The 12,820-nt window shown below is 39.0% G+C and overlaps 1 protein-coding gene across 2 annotated transcripts in view; it reads left to right on the top strand.

The window, feature by feature from the left end:
* The window catches only part of LOC126164011 (kanadaptin), a 318,048-nt gene that overhangs the window by 199,376 nt on the left and 105,852 nt on the right, over positions 1 to 12,820 (top strand). For both annotated transcript variants that reach the window (XM_049920204.1, XM_049920205.1), the window contains exon 5: positions 9,706 to 9,866. In XM_049920204.1, coding sequence (XP_049776161.1) covers positions 9,706 to 9,866 — 161 coding nt within the window. The remainder of the gene's footprint in view (positions 1 to 9,705; positions 9,867 to 12,820) is intronic.

The raw sequence follows: 12,820 nt of genomic DNA on the forward strand, positions 1-12,820 counted from the left end.
ATGTCTAACAAATAAAACCAAAATGACGGCTGTTGGTATTTTATTATTGGAACTTAATAAAAGAGTCCGCATAATACTCACCTCCGAGGAATCCCTTACGGCCGTATCAGCGTCATTTCCACTAAGAAAACACAGTGCAACACGGTACATTGTGCTTCGTGCTGTATGCACTGTGATTGTGAGATGTGGTTACAGTGAATCCCACTGCAATGTGTTAATTGTTAATGGACAGACGGACACACACACACACACACACACACACACACACACACACACACACAGTCAACTTAGTATTTGTGTGAAATGTCTCCAAAATACCAACAGCATTTTCAGAAAGAGTGGCTTACTGACCCTTCATTTAAAGTCTGGCTTTTATAGGTGCCGAGTGATTAAGCCAAACTTTAGTGCAAATTTTGCAAAATACAGTGACCTTATTCAGCATGCTAAAACTAAAAAACATACCGGATAATCTAGTACCTTGGGTACATCGAGAAGGACGGACCAGATTGTTGCGTTAAGCAGGGATTAAGAAAAATTAAGAAATGCCGAAGCTTCTCTCACACTTTTTGTTGCATGTCATTAATAAGTATTGACAATCTTTGTGAACTCTGCAAATCAAAGTTCATTGACAGTCCAACTCAACTGCAACGAATATTCAGCAGCCCGGGAGGGTGGGGGGGGGGGGGGGGGTGGGGGGGGGGGGGTTTGCATTGATGAAATTTGTCTCAGACCCTCATTTTGAGACATTACTGTTGGAAGACTTAGGGAATGGAGGGTGCAGCATACTTGCTGATTGATTGAATGACCTCAGCATTACCAAGAGCTTGGGAATTGCAGTAGTGTATTTTAGTTAGAGGAATGGAAGGTTAAGGTCTACATTCCTTGCTTTTTCTGAGCTACAGTCACGCGACTCTGAATCTATCGGTACCTGTGTTCTGAAAACATTTTATGAGGAACGGCTGGGTGTAAAGAATTTGAAGGGCATTAGTGTCGATAATGATACTGTTATGACAGGCATTAACAATGGAGTTTGTGCAAAGACTGTCCTGAGCTCATAATGATACGATATGTGTGCCATTCTTTGCAGCTAGCAGTCTCTTCAGCAGCAGAATGTCTTCCGACAAACCTGGATGTCCTCATTCGTGAAATTACAGTTGGTTTTCCCACTCTGCTTTCTATCAGAGTCAGTCTTTGTACGCTGCCATTAATAACGGCCATCACTCTCACGAAATTGTGCAGGTGTGCCAGACTCTGTGGCTTTCAGTCGAAAGTGCTGTCATTAGATAACTTGAGCAATGGCTCAAACTAGAGAATATGTTTAGCATAGCCAAATCGAAATGGAAGAATTATGGAAATGGAAGAGGATGTAGATGAAGACGAAATGGGAGATAAGATACTGCGTGAAGAGTTTGACAGAGCACTGAAAGACCTGAGTCGAAACAAGGCCCCGGGAGTAGACAACATTCCATTTGAACTACTGATGGCCTCGGGAGAGCCAGTCATGAAAAAACTCTACCATCTGGTGAGCACGATGTATGAGACAGGCGAAATACCCTCAGACTTCAAGAAGAATATAATAATTCCAATCCCAAAGAAAGCAGGTGTTGACAGATGTGAAAATTACCGAACTATCAGTTTAGTAAGTCACAGCTGCAAAATACTAACGCGAGTTCTGTACAGACGAATGGAAAAACTGGTAGAAGCCGACCTCGGGGAAGATCAGTTTGGATTCCGTAGAAATGTGGGAACACGTGAGGCAATACTGACCTTACGACTTATCTTAGAAGAAAGATTAAGAAAAGGCAAACCTACGTTTCTAGCATTTGTAGACTTAGAGAAAGCTTTTGACAATGTTAACTGGAATACTCTTTTTCAAATTCTGAAGGTGGCAGGGGTAAAATACAGGGAGCGAAAGGCTATTTAGAGTTTGTGCAGAAACCAGATGGCAGTTATAAGAGTCGAGGGGCATGAAAGGGAAGCAGTGGTTGGGAAAGGAGTAAGACAGGGTTGTAGCCTCTCCCCGATGTTATTCAATCTGTATATTGAGCAAGCAGTAAAGGAAACAAAAGAAAAATTCGGAGTAGGTATTAAAATTCATGGAGAAGAAGTAAAAACTTTGAGGTTCGCCGATGACATTGTAATTCTGTCAGAGACAGCAAAGGACTTGGAAGAGCAGTTGAACGGAATGGACAGTGTCTTGAAAGAAGGATATAAGATGAACATCAACAAAAGCAAAACGAGGATAATGGAATGTAGTCAAATTAAGTCGGGTGATGCTGAGGGAATTAGATTAGGAAATGAGACACTTAAAGTAGTAAAGGAGTTTTGCTATATGATGGTCGAAGTAGAGAGGATATAAAATGTAGACTGGCAATGGCAAGGAAAGCGTTTCTCAAGAAGAGGAATTTGTTAACATCGAGTATAGATTTAAGTGTCAGGAAGTCGTTTCTGAAAGTATTTGTATGGAGTGTAGCCATGTATGGAAGTGAAACATGGACGATAACTAGTTTGGACGAGAAGAGAATAGAAGCTTTCAAAATGTGGTGCTACAGAAGAATGCTGAAGATAAGGTGGGTAGATCACGTAACTAATGAGGAGGTATTGAATAGGATTGGGGAGAAGAGAAGTTTGTGGCACAATTTGACTAGAAGAAGGGATCGGTTGGTAGGACATGTTTTGAGGCATCAAGGGATCACAAATTTAGCATTAGAGGGCAGTGTGGAGGGTAAAAATCGTAGAGGGAGACCAAGAGATGAATACACTAAGCAGATTCAGAAGGATGAAGGTTGCAGTAGATACTGGGAGATGAAGAAGCTTGCACAGGATAGAGTAGCATGGAGAGCTGCATCAAACCAGTCTCAGGACTGAAGACCACAACAACAACAACAACAGCCAAATCGAGATAGAGAGAGAGAGAGAGAGAGACAGACAGACTGACTGACTGACTGACAGACTATATTGCCTCACTGTTGCATGCTGTGTATGTAGACTCTGGTGATCTGTAGTCAATTGAATATTTCTGTTATTGTGTAGATAAATTTTGTAATAAAAGTATTGTAAACAACCATAAGTGAGAAATGTTTGAGCTGCTGTGGGAAATGTTTCCAGAATGAGATTTTCACTCTGCAGCGGAGTGTGCACTGATATGAAACTTCCTGGCAGATTAAAACTGTGTGCCCGACCAAGACTCGAACTTGGGACCTTTGCCTTTCGCGGGCAAGTGCTCTACTTGCTGTGGGAAAGTTAGTTCTGAGATTCTATCGAGCTGTTGTTACAGATTGTTACATTGAGGGGAATATAGTGGCAAGGGAACTGGGGAAGTAAATGAGTCTCTTCCATGGTATTGCAGAGTATATTCAATGACTAGGAAAATAGCTGAACAGGAAGGGAAGATAAGATCCTTTAAGGGGGGGTAGGACGTCAAACGGGCCGACTTGGAGCAGGGCATTTTAATTTCCACTGTCTATACTTTTACAAGTAAATTCATAAAACTTTGTCAGCATGACTAGGAAGGATTCAGGATTCACACTCATAGCAGCAGAAGTTCAAAAACATAACAAACTAATTTTTTTTACATGTGAAATTTCATCATTTTTTTTACTTACTATTGGCTGCGTTTGTTGCTGTAGGTACACTTTTCTTCATAAGTAAGAGAGACGGTTCGATGAATTTTGCACAGCATACAAACCATACTTACAGGTATCTGAAACTCTAGAATCTATTTAATTTATGAAAAAATGAATGGGCTGTTACGTTTTAAACTTTATGTTTAGAAAAAAATCAAATTTTGTAGTTAATTATCTCAGTTTTTACCACAGTTTTTAATAGATGTGAAAAATTCTAGAGTTTAATACACCTGTAAGTATGGTTTGTATGCTGTGCAAAATTCATCAAAGAATCTCTATTACCTGTGAAGAAAAATGTACCTATAGCAACAAATGCAGCCAATAGTAAGCGAAAAAATGATGAAATTTCACATGTAAAAAAATTTATTTTGTTATGTTTTTGAACTTCACTGCTATGAGTGTGAATCTCGAATCCATCCTGGTCATGCTGACAAACTTTTATGAATTTATTTGTAAAAGTATAGACAGTGGAAATTAAAATGTCCTGTAGTGCCTCTCCTGCTCCAAGTCGGCCCGTTCGACGTCCTACCCCCCTTAAGGCTGAACTGGATAGTGCTAGGGAGTAACTGATGAGGTTAAGGGGGAGAAGGGTAGAAGAATAAAGACAGGTGCGAAGTGTTAGCAACGAACAGGGGCCACAGAAAGAGAACAGTATCTGACAGTATCATCATTGGTACAAACACTAGATTTGCCTTGCTACCTCAGTTAACTAAGGAGGAGGTTCAGGCAGACAACAGACTTTCACCAGGAAACCACCGATTTCAAAAAAGGTAGAAAGTAGGAGGAAAGTTCTGTTGTTAGGTCATAGCTGTGAAAGGGGTGCGGGCCAGATCTTGCAGGAAAAATTTGTCTTAGAATACTGACAGTCATATCTCATGTCAGGCGATTGTACAATTTCAGTGGATAATTTCGATATTATTTAGCTTCAAAGAAATATGCGATACTTTAATTAATCTTTTGTACCCTACATTCTGGATGATGGTTAATAATCAAAACCGGTAGATGACTAATGGGACAAATAAACATCTGATGGTTAAAATCCGTTATAAAATGATTCATTTGAAGATTCCTGCTGAAAAAATCACAAAAACAGTTGCAGAATTTGACATCCATAAATTGGAAAGAAACCTCAGAAACATTTCATTTTTGGCACGAAGTGGGAAATTATAAGGAGGCATCGGGTGACAATTCATTTCAAGAGTTAGCTGAGGTTGCACTCTTTCTGCTAGTTCTATCGTGGTCGAATGCTGAGGTCGAGAGGTCTTTTAATATTATGAACATCATAAAAACCAGGTTGTGTAATAGAATGGGAATACAGATGTTAAATCTATTACAGCAATAAGATCAGGACTTCATTGTATGGGGAAGTTCTGCAAAAATTATCTGTTCCCCACCCCAAAGTGTTGACTGAAGTAGGGACAAAGGCTGCATGTAGTGAGACCTGTGTCGGATCTAGTGACGACACACCGAGCACCTTGCAACATACTTCATCACAAACATCAGTGGAACATAGAAATTCTTCACGTCTATTCCCTGAAGTCCAAGAAATCGACTTCGATTAAGATTATCCAGAAGAAATACAGCTCTGCTTCTAAATCAGGTAATCGTAGTAACACCATTTGTTATCAATATAAGGGTAAATGTACTAGATGTATTTCATATTCAACACTAATAATTTTTTGTTTTAGACCCTGTTAAATAATAATAGAGATAAATGAACTGTCGGTTTTCCTTATAGCTTTTTTAAGTTTAAGTTCGAGTTGCCAGCACTGATAAGTCACGGTAGCCTCTCGAAAAGAGAACGAACATTATTGACTGCCAGCAGTTAATGAGGGAGATGTGCGGAGTGGCAGAAAATTGGGTCGCCTTCCTGCACTATGTGGACTCGAGTGTGACAGAACAAAACCTTGGCAACAGCCAGAAATATAGCACAACTTCCGTACAGTCAGTCAGTCAGTCAGCGTGAAAGACGAGCTGTACAGGCACCGATTCTAGGTGTCGATTGTTATGACCAGATGAAACTTCAATCGTCCAGCCTTAACTGTGGGTTCTTTGATTGCTCTGGGAGATGGCTCATTGACACAACAACATACGAAATAATATTTCACTTTATTACACGAACGAAAAAAAGATTTACTTATCTCGATGTAATCCTTTGCGACAGGAATGCTTGGTAATTTACATCTCCATTGAATATTAAAGCATCACTTGATGCACTAATTGACAACCTCTTCTCTTTAAATACAGTGTCCAACATTTACAAAGATACATTTCCATCTGAGACTCAAGTAACACATTAGTCCTACTCGACGATGTCAACTGCTTCAGTCGAGGCCACCGACTGGGGCCGAGCACTCCCACGCTCGGCTCCGTATTGACCCGTGTGCGAGGGTGCGCCTCTGTGCCGAGAGCGAGGGCGTGTCTTCTCCGGCCTCTCTCGTTCCTCGTTGTGAATTGCAGTGAGACACTGAAGACGTTTGAAGCACTGGTGTGCGTTGCCAACTTCAGTGCGGTGCCGCGATCTGCGGGCGGTTCCACAGGTACTCTACGGTAGCGTAGCGTAGCGGTAGCATTGAATGCACAGGTTTTATTTTTTATGCTGACCCTGTAACTGTACTGTTTGCCTATCATTGTTTCTATCAAATCTGGATTTGCCCGTCCTGTTTGGTGAGGCTCTCTCCCATCTGAGATTATTTGACAGACATTGCCTGCACAGGGACCTCTAGTGAGGACATTTTGCCTCGTCCTTGGACCAGAAACTCGAGCACGGGATTGTAATAGATGTTTTCTGTGTGATTATTGCTTAGTGGTATTTTGTCCCGATTACAATTCATTTCATTTATTGATGGCATTTGTACTTTATCACGATTACTACCAGTTTCAGTGTTAGCCATCTTCAGATCTGTCGTAGCAAATATAAATTTCCTTTGCCTTAACAGACACGAAGATAGCTATTGCCAAAATTGGTAATAATAATAACAATGTATATAGGTGATCAGTGACTGAAAATAACTGTAGTAAAAAAGTTCTCACTGTAACATTGCCTATATCTTGGGAAAAAAATTGTTTAATTTTAAATTTATCTGTGTTATTTGGACGTCGTTTGAGGTCTGCGACTGTATTATAAGATTATGTGGAATAATTTATACTTCTGCAGTCACTTTTTACTAATATTTTATTAGCACAATGCATTTCAGCAGCACGGTGCCATCATTAGGTGCATTATACAGTTACTTATTTGTCAGCTGATAGGTTACGTACATTAGCTGCATGTGCCAGTAGGATTAAGAATCGAAAAATAAACCTGTGTGGAAGGATAACACTGTAACAGATTTGTGTGGAAGGACAACACTGTAACAGATTTATCCTTCCGCACAGTTTTATTTTTCGATTCTTAATCCTACTGGCACACACAGCTGATGTACATAACCTATCAGCTGACGAATAAGTAACTGTATAATGCACCTGATGATGGCACCGTGCTGCTGAAATGCATTGTGCTAATAAAATATTAGTAAAAAGTGACTGCAGTAGTATAAATTATTCCACATAAAAAATTTGTTTTGACTCATTGCATTTGTGAGGGAGATGCATTGTCACCTACATTTACATCCGTGCGATTATTCTGCAATTTACAATTAAGTGCCTGTCAGAGAGCTCATCAAACCACCTTTGAGCTATTTCTCGACCGTTCCACACTCGAACAGCATCCGGAAAATATGAACCCTTAAATCTTTCTGTGCAACGTCTGATTTCTCTTATTCTATTATGATGATCATTCCTCCCTATGTAGGTTGGTGCTGACAAAAAATTTTCACTCTCAGAGGAGAAGATACTGCCACAGTGAAAAACACCTCGCTTTTAATGATTGCCAACACAATCCACATATCGTATCCGTAACACGGTCTCCCCTATTTCGTTACGATACGAAGCGAGCTGGTCTCCTTCGAATTTTTTCGATGCAGCCTGTCAATCCTATCTTGTGCGGATTCCACATTGCGTGTCAGTACTGCAGAATAGGATATATAAGTGTGGCATAGGCAGTTTCTTTAGTAGACCTGCTGCTCAGTGTTCTGCAAATAAATCATAGTGTTTGCTTTGCTTTACCCACAATACTATCTGTTTTATCATTCCAAATTAAGTTATTCGTAATTGTAATTCCTAAGTATTTAGTTGAACTTGCAGTGTTTAGATTTGTGTGTTTTGAAGTGTAACTGCAATTCGGCTGATTGCTTTTGGTACTCGTGTCGATGACTTCACACTTTTCGTTGTTTAGAGTCAATTGCCACTTTTCACACCAGAGAGAAATCTTGTCTAAATTGTTTTACAATTTTGTTTTTACAATCTGAAGACTTTACATGATAATAAATGACAGCATCATCTGCAAACAGTATAACAGTGTTACTCAGACTCTCTCCTAAATCGTTCATGTAGATCAGTAGCAGCAGAGGGCCTACAACACTTCCTTGTGGAATACCAGGTATTACTTCTGCTTTACTGGATGACTTTCCATCAGTTACTACAAACTGTGATCTTTCTGACAGGAAATCACGAATCCAGTCCCACAACTGATACATAGTCCATAGGCGTGCAATTTGATTTGAAATCACTTGTAAGTGGTATGGTGTCAAAAGACTTGTGGAAATCTAATAATATGGAATCAATTTGACTTCCCCTGTCAATAACACTAATTACTTTCTAAGAATAAAGAGCTAGTTGTGTTTCACAAGAATATTTTCTGAAATCGTGTTGACTTTTTGTCAATAAATCGTTTTCTTTGAGATATTCCTAACGTTTGAACACAGTATATATTCCAAATACCTTCTGTAAATCTACCTTAGTTATATGGGTCTGTAATTTAGCGAATTCCTCGTATTTGCTATCTTGGATGTTGGTGTGACTTGCAATTTTCCAGTCTTGAGGTATGGATCTTTCAATAAGCAATCGGTTGTATATGACTGCTAAAAATGCTTAAGTTGCTTTTCTACACCAAGGGTATCTACTCCTAAGTTACTCATGTTGGCAGTTGTTCTGGTTCCAATTCAGCAATATTTTCTTCTCGTTTGGGGAAGGAATTTCGGAAAACCATATTTAGTAACTCTGCTTTAGTCACAATGTCACCAGTAACTTCATCATTGTTATTGCGCATTGAAGGCATTGATTGTGTCTTTCCACTGGTGTACTTTACGTACAGTCATAGTCTCCTTGGATTTTCTGCCAGGTTTCGAGTCAAAGTTTCTGTGAGTATGTGCTGGTATTCAGTTAGCTTCCCATATCAGTTCATGTGATTATGCAATTAGAGTAACTGGGAGAGCTTCACTAATTTGAGTATATATTTGGCACTATCCTCTTTCTTCATAATAATAAAGTTTATTACTGTCAGATATTTCATTGGCTATTTGGCCATTTCAACTTGTCAGCCATTTTTAATTTCCCATGGAATGATTCTCAGCCTAAGGCTGCTTCAGAATATGGCTAGAGTCATCAAGTGTGAGAGTTCCTGTCGTAAAGTTCTACAAGTTGTACATCCATGCAAATGCTGGGAACATTTGCTGAGTCCATGAGGAGCTTGAAGACACCCAAAACATTTGGTAGTTCATGGTGCTAAACTACCATACTGTGGTGGGAGACATTGAAGGTGGTGCCGGGTGCCTCAGCTTGGGGCCAAGAATCATTCCACAGGCTGTTGAAAATAACTGGTAAGTTGAAGCCACGGTAGCCATTGAAATTTTTTATGTGGGTAGTTGATTATAATGAACTTTATTGCTAAAAGATATATGCTAGCTGCTGCTCTCAGCCAGTGACATGGAAAATACAAATATGTTTCATCGTGTCTTTGTATGACATTGAAATGTCAGCAGTTTTTATTGCTATTGGCAATTTTTATTGCTATTGCAAATGGAGAGCTATCAGTTTTGCGTAGGAATAATTTCTTTGGTGTATGTGTAAGAATGTGATGTGTGGTGAACATCAAGTCTTAGCTTGTTCATTCCTTTTGTTTCCAACTGTAAAGTGCGTGGTGATACATTCTTGCTGAATTGTTATGTGATGGTAATTAATTATGGTGTCTGACTTATAGAGAGCAGAAAACGAAAAGCTAAGAATTGGGAGGAAGATGATTTCTACGACAGTGATGAAGACACTTTCTTAGACAGAACAGGAGCCGTTGAAAAGAAAAGGCAACAGAGGATGCAGGCAGCCGGTAAAGTGCAACAAGAAGCGGAGACTTATGATTCATTGGTGTGTAACTGTGTTTTTACTTTTTCTTTGTTTGTGTTCATGCCAACCAAGGAATTTCTTTTAAATGCCTCCTTTTCAGTATTATTATTATTATTATTTTTTTTTTTTTCAAATTCAGAAGTTTTTTAAGGGGAAAAATGCGGTGCAAAGGTTGAGATTGAGAGTTGAAGGAAGATTGAAACTGAGAAATTCTAATACAGTGATTATGGAGGTAATAGCTGAGCTTGCCATGTAAAAGACGACTCACAAAAATCAACTCACATATTTGTTTGCATAAAGCATAAAGTTAATATGCCGCGTGTTAAGTGAGGTGTAATTCATTGTAAGAAGGTATAAAAATATGAAGCAATTTACTAAAAAGATTCTCCATGTACAATTTTTTTTCTCCCCTCAAAAAGCTTGATGACATTTCTTGCCTCAACTGTACTAGTAACTATGAATGGCTTCAAAAGCATATAGTCCACATGGGCTTTCAACTTAAAATTTTTTTTGCGGAACTCTTTGGTCACTAATAATCTTGAAGTTAACTGCCTTAATGCCAAAAAACTCACTGTTGAGCACTTGGTCAAGGATACTTAGAGAGCAGGTACTTATTTAGTTAAAATATAGAGTAATGGAAGTACTCTGAAGTGATATCCCATTTACAGTTGAAATATGTGTGACACACATAAAATGAAAGAAAAAAGAGTGGGTGCAATGCACTAATATAATCATATAAAGATACATAAACATATAGTAGCAAATAGGAGATAGAAAAAAAGTAAAGGTAACAGATGTTAGCATTTGTTACTAAAGCTCCTTTCATCTGTCGAAAGAATGGGAAAGTTTGTAGACCGGCAGATCACTGATGGATTACATAGGAAGGATACCTAGGGTTAAAGCAGATGTAGGAAGATAGTGCAACAGGAATTCAGCGTTGGAATGATAGCTGCAGCGAAATTTGATAATATGGCTTCAGTGGTGATGACATGGGTGGCAATAAATCAGTGGTAAGGGAATTAGAGGGGGAGAGGAGCAGAGGTGAAAATGAGATATATATAATTGATGCAAATAAGAAAGAGGCGGATGGTGAGAACAAACATATCCTATATTTAAAATTCCCACCTGTGGAATTCTGAAGTGTTGGGAAGAATAACAATTGTGTGCAAGCCTGGTGAACTGAACACCAAAATCTTTCAGTTGTCAAACTATGGAAACTGCAGGTTGGAGGAAAAAGATAGACCTCTACTCACCATAAAGAAGGCACATTGAGTTGCAGACATGCACAATGAAAAGACAGTTACACATTTATCTTTTGGCCAAAGCCTTCTTCAGAAAAGGAGAAACACACACACACACATCCATTCAAACAAGCAACCATATCTCCCACACGTGACCACTATGGAGGGATGGTGGGCATTTTACCAGTGATGGATCATGTTTAGTGATATTATTCAGTTGAGTATCAAATTTATAGCTAGGAAAAGGGTAGTGCCACAAGGGGCAGGAGAAACACAGAACACGATTAGCATGTTGCAGAAGTTGGGGCACCCACAAAAAGCTACTCTAGTTGGTATGAGAAATGTGATAAGTGGGACAGACATTTTCTGTCACAAGAAGAGTTCTGCTGGAGAAGTTAGATTGTGCATTGCTGAGGAAAACAGTGTTATATAATGGAAGATACACTGCTTTATTGCTTCTGAGATTAGTCAATAAATGTGGGAGTCAGCACGAGAAGTATGAATTTTTTGCCTTTAAGTCCAGGCTGCTCATATGATTGTGATGGTCTGGGGTAGTGGGAAGACAATCTTTGTATTTGTGTAGTGAACAGTATTTACAACGAACGTCAAGGTTGTATGGGAGGTATTGCATAATTAATTGAAATTGACAAACTGGAAATACTGTGTTTGTTGTCAGTGTAGAATTATTTGTTCTTTCTTAACAAAGTTCATCATGATTTTGATTAGTAATCCTACACACTACCCAAATGAATCTTGACTACACAATCGTGAGCCGTTCTTGGATAGCTCAGTCTCTGTAGAGCACTTGCCTGCAAAAGGCGAAAGTCCCAGGTTCGAATCCAGGTTTGGCACACGGATTGATACACTAGGACATTTCAAACCAGTGCACACACCACTGCAAAGTGAAAATTTCTTGAATGATAACGTTTTGCCACACTGGCTATTATCGTGAGGATCAAACCGTCCTTTTACATCGTACCATTCAGTACTACAGAGCTTTGGCTGTGTAGTCATTATAAGGGCCCTGTAATACATACGAGATGTAACACGGCTGTTTTAAAAATGTTAAAAGCTTTTCAAATACCGCTACTAGTCACAATATTTGTTGACTACTGAATTTTTTATTTGGCAAGATGTTTCCAGGTGATGCCTCATCAGGGTATTCTGGCATTACAAAAACATTTAACATAAATGTACACAGATATTAAAGTTTCTTTACATGACTGCTGTGCTTATCCTGTGGAGAGAGAGGATAACCTAGTAGGAGGCAGTGTCACGTTGTATATTTGTGTCCCGTTCACATGGAACTTTTTGTAAAACACTCACTCACCCTGTTCTTGTAGCATGGCGGCACATCGCAAGAAGATTGAAGAAGAGAAGGATAACCTAGTAAGAGGTGATGTCACTTTGTATATTGTAAAACCAGACAGATATCCAAACTGACATTCTCTCTTACTAAGTTCTCTCTCTCTCTCTCTCTCTCTCTCTCTCTCTCTCTCTCTCTCTCTCTCTCTCTCTCCATTGGATGACCACAGCAGTCATGTAGACAAACTTTAATACCTGTGTACATTTATGTTAAATGTTTTTGTAATGCCACTATAGCCTGATCATGATCCATCACCTCGAAACATGCCACTAAATAAATAATTTATTAGTCAACAAATTTTGTGACTGGTAGATGTATTTGAAAATTTTTTCATAAAATACAAAGCATAAAACAACCATCATTCATTT

This window comes from Schistocerca cancellata, chromosome 1 (genome assembly GCF_023864275.1).
Source record: "Schistocerca cancellata isolate TAMUIC-IGC-003103 chromosome 1, iqSchCanc2.1, whole genome shotgun sequence".
Taxonomy (NCBI): domain Eukaryota; kingdom Metazoa; phylum Arthropoda; class Insecta; order Orthoptera; family Acrididae; genus Schistocerca; species Schistocerca cancellata.